The following is a 7,605-nucleotide window of genomic DNA, read 5'->3' as shown; positions in this document are numbered from 1 at the left end:
TCTATATTCAAAGACAATATAAAGATTTTGGTTAATAAAATGTAAAGTTTGAATGATTACGTGATAAGAGATTAATATCCTCCGTGATGGGATGGCAATCTAGGTCGGTGTAAGAAAGTATTTCCGATGACATAAACTTGTTTGAATTCTCCTTGGCAGCAGCAAGAAGCAGAGTATAAATGGCAGGAAACGATTGGCTGAACAGCTACCTTGAAGCTATACTTGACGTGGGTCCTGGCCTGGACGATGCCAAGTCCTCTCTTCTTCTCCGAGAGAGAGGCAGGTTCAGCCCTACTCGCTACTTCGTCCAAGAGGTTATTGGCTTCGATGAGACCGATCTCTATCGCTCTTGGGTTCGGGTACCCTCCCATACTACTCTCTCCTTTCTTCTTTCTTCTTTTATTCCATCCCTTCCTCTGATTTCCTTCCTCCAGGCTTCCTCCACCAGGAGTCCTCAGGAGAGGAACACCAGGCTCGAGAACATGTGCTGGCGGATTTGGAACCTCGCTCGCCAAAAGAAGCAGGTTCTGTTTCTCTTAATTCTCTCTATTTTGTATTATGCTTCTTCTTTTTCACTGCTGATTAGTCATCATGGAGTAGCTGGAGAGTGAGACTGCGCTGAGAGTCAACAAGCGTCGTTTGGAGCGCGAGCGGGGTCGCAGGGAAGCCACCGCTGATATGTCGGAGGACTTGTCGGAAGGAGAGAAGGGCGATCCCTTGAGTGACTTGTCCGCTCACGGCGGCGTCGGCGACTTCAACCGATCCAGGTTGCCCAGAATCAGTTCCGCTGATGCCATGGAGACTTGGGCCAACAGTCAGAAAGGGAAGAAGCTCTACATTGTGCTCATCAGGTACGTCTATCCTTCACCTCATTCGTAGTTCAATCAATCCCTTATTATGATTAGATTAATAATTTAATGTCGTAGATTTGTAGTTAGTCTGCTTGTTTCTTGATTTTAACAAAGAGTGTGTATGTATCTGCAGCATTCATGGCCTAATACGAGGCGAGAATATGGAGCTGGGACGTGATTCTGACACGGGTGGTCAGGTAATACTTTTCATCTTATCTTGTTTGCTGTTAAGATTGATTCTCTTAGGTCCCGTTTACTTTCAGAATTCATTCTCTGTTTTCACCTCTAATTACAAAATTGACACATTGTTTTCAAAGAATTGTACAGAAATAAATTGAAAACAATGTAACAATTTTGTAATTAAAAGTAAAAAATAGAAAATGAAAAATAGGAAATGAAGATAGAAGCAAACATACCCCTTGGCTTTTTACTTATGCCAATATGTTGGAAACTAATCTTTCTGTCTGTCTGTATGTGTATTTCTGCTGAACAGGTTAAGTACGTTGTGGAACTTGCAAGGGCATTGGGATCAATGCCAGGAGTTTATCGGGTTGATTTGCTAACTAGACAAGTGTCGGCGCCAGATGTAGATTGGAGTTATGGGGAGCCGACGGAAATGTTGTCTCCAAGAGACACAGATGATTTTGGAGATGACACTGGAGAAAGCAGTGGTTCTTATATCGTTCGTATTCCCTTTGGTCCAAGAGATAAATATATTCCAAAAGAACTTCTCTGGCCTTACATTCCTGAATTTGTTGATGGAGCGCTTAACCACATTATACAGATGTCCAAGTCTCTTGGGGAACAGATTGGCAGTGGGCATGCTGTCTGGCCTGTTGCCATCCACGGACATTATGCAGATGCAGGTGACTCTGCTGCTCTTCTGTCTGGCGCATTAAATGTTCCAATGCTTTTTACTGGCCACTCACTTGGCCGAGATAAGTTGGAACAACTTTTAAAGCAAGGTAGACTATCAAAGGATGAAATAAACACAACTTACAAGATTATGCGTAGGATTGAAGCTGAGGAATTGGCCCTTGATGGTTCTGAAATAGTCATCACAAGCACTAGACAGGAAATAGAAGAACAATGGCGCTTGTATGATGGTTTTGATCCTGTATTGGAGCGTAAACTACGAGCAAGGATCAGGCGTAATGTGAGCTGCTATGGGAGATTCATGCCTCGCATGGCGGTAAGTACTGGATCAAAATTAAACTTTCAAGCTACATCTTAATGACCTTTCTTGTGGACCATGATTTTGAATTATAGATTTCAGGTGGCTAGAGTTAAAATTTCAAGTTTATATACCTTTGCATTGAGATATAGTAAGTTCATTTTTCTATCTTGGTGACTGATTTGAGCCTTTTTGTATAACCTGACTCTTAAAGCAAAATGTCTTGCTACTTGCTTAATTTGTATTAGATAGGGTCATATATGAGCACTTTTTCTGTTTTTCTTGTTATTGGATTTCTTATTTAAGCTTGGGATGGGGGATGAAGTATTGTTTTCCATCTTTCTACTAGTATGGCTTATTAGTCTGTCCAGGAAAAAAAATACTTTTGTTTTGTGTGTATGGAAGCAAACTCGGATATTGAGTATCTTGCCTTCTTGTGAATGCATTGTTTTAGAAGACTATAGGCATAGCTTTTAGTTGCATAGTACCCTCACTACCTCTTGATATTTGATAACAGCAGTTATTGTGGAGTCCTGCTCCTGATGCTAGATTTTAGTTTTTAAGTAATATTTCATTGCAAGTGGTATGTCATGTAAAATTAGATGTTATAATCTCATCGCATCTTGCAGACAATTCCACCTGGTATGGAGTTCCATCATATTGTTCCACACGATGGTGATATAGAAGGTGAACCAGAAGGAAATTTGGATCATCCTGCCCCCCAAGATCCACCTATTTGGTCTGAGGTTATAAATATGCCTTCTGCATTTCGTTTAATGTTTCCTGAATAATTATACAGTTCAATGCTTTTGAATTATAATCGATTAGGTTTGATGTCTATTGACTAGCAAGTTCTTCCTGTAATTTTATACAAAATGAAATTTAATGCCAATTTAAACTTTGTGATTGCTAGATAATGCGCTTCTTTACCAACCCTCGCAAGCCTATGATACTTGCTCTCGCTAGACCAGACCCTAAAAAGAACATCACAACTTTGGTAAAAGCATTTGGAGAATGCCGTCCTCTTCAAGAGCTTGCCAACCTTGTATGAAACTATGAGTGATCAGTCTGCACTTTTTGAGTATCATTTGTTCCTGATTTTCAGGCCATCTGAATTGATTTACCTGACTGATCAATTATTTGTCCCTCCTTTGGCTTTTCAGACATTAATTATGGGTAACCGAGATGGAATTGATGAGATGTCAAGCACAAATGCTTCTGTTCTTCTCTCGGTACTTAAGTTGATTGACAAGTATGATCTGTATGGGCAAGTGGCATATCCTAAACATCACAAACAATATGATGTTCCTGACATATATCGCCTAGCAGCAAAGACAAAGGTTAACTTTATCTATTTGATTATAATACATGATCTGTCAATTTAAACTTAAAATGGATTAGAAGAAAATCGCTAACTTTGTACTTCTCTTAAGCATAGTTGTTGAATTGTGATTTTCTTTTAGAATTGTTTGTTAAATTTTTTAAATGTGAATTGTAACATCTCATACCATTCGAAACACGTTAATGAAGAACTTCAACATACACGGTTCAACACCTAAAACAAGTTAATATTCAATGTTCTCAAATAATACTTAAATTTCATTTATAACTAAGGAAAAGTATACTTCAATAATACCATAATGCCATCAATCATAAGCCAAAGCTCTTAAGTGAGCCAATATATCTTCATCGTATCTTGTTTAATTCTTTGCTCTGCAAACTTTGTTGTCATTTTACATTTCATTCAGATCCAATATTTATGCAGGGTGTTTTCATTAATCCAGCTTTCATTGAGCCATTTGGTCTTACCTTAATTGAGGTGATCTTCTCAATCTTGAATTATTTATTATTGGTTTCTTTTTGGAGATGTAAACTTTAACTTGTGTATTTGTTGAACAGGCAGCTGCTCATGGTTTGCCAATTGTTGCTACTAAAAATGGAGGTCCTGTTGATATTCATAGGGTATGCTTACTGATTAGTGGTTATGTATTGATTTGAAAAGGTTCCCTTGGAAATTTCCATGCCTGATTGGTTGTTAATACAGGTACTTGACAATGGTCTGCTCGTAGATCCCCATGATCAGCAGTCTATTGCTGATGCTCTTTTGAAGCTTGTTAGCAACAAACAACTTTGGGCAAAATGTAGACAGAATGGGTTAAAGAATATTCATTTATTTTCATGGCCCGAGCACTGTAAGACTTACCTTTCTAAAATAGCCACTTGCAAGCCAAGGCATCCACAATGGCAGCGAAGTGAGGATGGAGGTGAAAGTTCAGAATCAGATTCACCAGGTGATTCCTTGAGAGATTTACAGGACTTGTCTCTAAATCTGAAGTTTTCATTAGATGGAGAGAAGAGTGAGGGTAGTGGAAATGACAATTCTTTGAATTCTGATGGAAATGCTGCTGATAGAGGGGCAAAATTAGAGAATGCTGTTTTGTCATGGTCAAAGGGCATCTCTAAGGACACACGCAGGGGTGGGGCTACAGAAAAATCCGATCAGAATCCAAATGCTGGTAAATTTCCTCCATTAAGGAGAAGAAAACATCTGTTTGTCATTGCTGTGGATTGTGATACCACTTCAAGCCTTCTTGAAACTATTAAAGCCATCTTTGAGTCTGCTGGAAAGGATAGGGCAGAGAGCACTGTAGGTTTCATATTGTCAACATCATTAACAATATCAGAGATACAGTCATTTCTAATCTCAGGTGGCTTGAGTCCCATTGATTTTGATGCTTATATTTGCAATAGTGGCAGTGATCTATACTATCCATCCCTCAATCCCGGAGATCGCCCATTTGTGGTTGACTTGTATTACCACTCACACATTGAATACCGTTGGGGTGGAGAAGGGTTGAGGAAGACTTTAGTGCGATGGGCTGATTCAATCACTGATAAGAAGGGTGATAATGACGAACAAATTGTGAGTCCTGCTGAACAGCTTTCTACTGACTACTGTTATGCTTTCAAAGTGCGAAAGCCAGGAATGGTAATTTTTCATTCTATTTCTAGTTCATGAATTTGTATTTAAAACCATTTTTAGTCATTAAGATTCAGTGTAGAATTTTTTGTGCAGATTCACTTGAGCTTTATTGTTTTATGCAGGCTCCCCCTGTGAAGGAGCTTCGCAAGTTATTACGGATCCAAGCTCTGCGTTGCCATCCGATATATTGTCAAAATGGGACAAGACTGAATGTCATTCCAGTGCTGGCATCTCGTTCCCAAGCCCTCAGGTATTGTTGAATCATAAGTCCAAAAATCCCATCTTGCCAAAAGTTAGAATTGCTGTATATTTGTATACATCGGCGTCTGCTTTTCTCTCCTTTGGGATGGAGGGGTGAGGAGGCAGACAGTTACTGCATTTCTTTCTGACATTTTTTCATGAAATTATGCGATGTCTGTGCAAATGTGCTGGGACAGAAGCAAGTTATCACTATCAGCCATGATCTTTTACATCTAAGGAACTATTTTTCTTTTCTCTTACGGGAGTTCCTCTATTGTGTCATCTGATGACTTAATGTGCTTTTACTTCAGATACCTATATGTTCGATGGGGTTTTGAACTGTCAAAGATGGTGGTGTTCGTTGGAGAATGCGGTGACACAGATTACGAAGGACTTCTTGGTGGCCTACACAAAAGTGTCATACTGAAGGGAGTGGGAAGCAGTGCAATCAGTCAACTCCATAATAACAGAAGCTACCCTCTTTCAGATGTCACGCCATTGGACAGCCCCAACATCGTCGAGGCAACTGAGGGGAGTAGCGGTGCTGATATCCAGGCTTTGATCGAAAAAGTGGGATATCTCAATGGATGAAAAAATTTGAAAGTCATTTCTAGTTATATGCCTCTTAGTGTGTGTCTGCTATGAAACCTACTTCTGAGCAAGCAGATATCTGAATTTTATCCACAATGTTCATAAAGCTTTTTTCCTCCTCTCTTCTCTGTAACTTCTATATCATTCTCTTCCTCACAAACTTCCCCATGAAACATATTTCCTCTTGTTTCCCCACTTATCTCCTTGTTGGTTCTGTATCTACATATTACATTTTTAATGAAGGCCACTTCTCATTTCTCGTGCCTCGTTTCTTTTGTCGATTTTATACCGGCTTATATCTCGTGACTGGTGATCACAATCTCGCTGGATGGCAAATATCCAAATTCCTCTTATACTCAACATACTCTTTCTTCTTTTCCTTTTCTTCTTCCTCGTTCAGTATACACAAATCTATAAAAAAAGATTACGAAGTAAAAAATCAAGATTCAAGAACCAAGAATATAGGAGATTCAATTCAGGTCAGTAAAGATCATTGTCCAGACCTTTTGTGAATCATAAAGAAACTTGATGGTTTCTACTCGAATAGGGTATTTTATGCCTTGAGTGTCAAGTACATCTTTATTTTGTCTTGTGGCACACTCGATTCCTAATATGAAGTGGCCCATAATATTTCATTTGACGTGAGAAATCTTATTTGTTACAGTTTTATATGTCATCCCCATTCTTTTGCAATTCATTTGTATTCGTTACTCAGTTAGAATAAACGCCCAATTGGTTCGTGAAAAAAAAAATCACTCTACTTGATTTAGTCTTTGAAAAAAATAAGTAATTAAATAATCTTCAAAATTATAAATACGAGATATTTCAATTGTTTAATACAGTTAGTTTTTTGAAAAAGAAAATTATATTAATTTAAGGGTAAACAGTCACTTTGTCTTTGCTGACAAACGCGACAAAATTTATATCTGACGGTTAACTTTTATTCGACACCGTTAATAAAATAATCTACGTGGCACAGAGAGATAAATTTTTCACTGAAATGATTACCAACTTGATCATTTCTAATTCTCAGCATAAAGATATATTTATCATATAATATTTTTTTAACTTTTTATTTTTTCACTTCGCTAACAAATGCGTCTAGAAATATGAAAATGCAAAATTTAGTCCCTTAAAAAGTGTGACATATATTTGGACGTTAATAATATATTGTGATTAATTATTATATTTTTGAAAAAAGTTATAATTATTGTGACAAAATTTTGGGAGAGCTATACCACACCGGTAAATGTCTATTTTCGTTATATAATTTTCAAACTTCATTAAAGTTTTAGACATGCATAAAATATTACCAATGAAAGTGAATTTTTATTGTTTTGACGAATTCTTCTTACTTTTTTTCAACTACAAAAAAAATCAATCATTTGATTGTTAACTCTTGAATAAATGCTATCAATATAGAAAAAAAAAGAAATTTTAATGTAAAATGATAAGAAAATCATTGTTTATATTTAATCAAATACTATTTATTTAATTGTTTTTTTTATAAATTTTTATAATAAAATATAAATGTCTATTAGTATATGCAATATCATCAAATTATAAATTATAATAAAACTTTGTTGATTTTTAATTTTTTTAAAATCATATACAATTATCTTTTATTGCCTGGTCATTTAAAAAAATCATAACCTTAAAAAAATCATTCCAAAGAAGGTGAGTATTTTTTATAAATTAAAAGTGTAATTGTAATTACAATTTTCCCTAAAAATTATTCATGGATCTAATTTAACTATAATGCTTTA

General features: G+C 36.6%; 1 protein-coding gene across 1 annotated transcript; it reads left to right on the top strand.

The window, feature by feature from the left end:
• On the top strand, positions 1-6,093 carry LOC100127429 (probable sucrose-phosphate synthase). Its single transcript, XM_003542601.5, has 13 exons — positions 1-359; positions 435-524; positions 601-851; positions 985-1,048; positions 1,345-2,043; positions 2,655-2,771; positions 2,939-3,070; positions 3,189-3,365; positions 3,791-3,844; positions 3,925-3,987; positions 4,070-5,014; positions 5,131-5,258; positions 5,560-6,093. Exons 1-13 carry the CDS (start codon positions 180-182, stop codon positions 5,837-5,839), a joined length of 3,180 nt encoding a protein of 1,059 aa, XP_003542649.1. The 5' UTR covers positions 1-179; the 3' UTR covers positions 5,840-6,093.
• Positions 6,094-7,605: the final 1,512 nt, after the last annotated feature.

Source organism: Glycine max, chromosome 13, assembly GCF_000004515.6.
Source record: "Glycine max cultivar Williams 82 chromosome 13, Glycine_max_v4.0, whole genome shotgun sequence".
NCBI classification, from domain to species: Eukaryota; Viridiplantae; Streptophyta; class Magnoliopsida; order Fabales; family Fabaceae; genus Glycine; species Glycine max.
The sequence above is the reverse complement of the archived record's forward strand: the minus strand, read 5'-3'. Positions and strand labels throughout refer to the sequence as shown.

Bases quoted from the DNA above. Each gene is read 5' to 3' on its own strand.
- LOC100127429 (XM_003542601.5), top strand. From the start codon at position 180: ATGGCAGGAAACGATTGGCTGAACAGCTACCTTGAAGCTATACTTGAC. The intron at 525-600 runs GTTCTGTTTCTC...ATCATGGAGTAG, and splicing joins TCGCTCGCCAAAAGAAGCAG to CTGGAGAGTGAGACTGCGCT. The intron at 5,015-5,130 runs GTAATTTTTCAT...TGTTTTATGCAG, and splicing joins AAGTGCGAAAGCCAGGAATG to GCTCCCCCTGTGAAGGAGCT.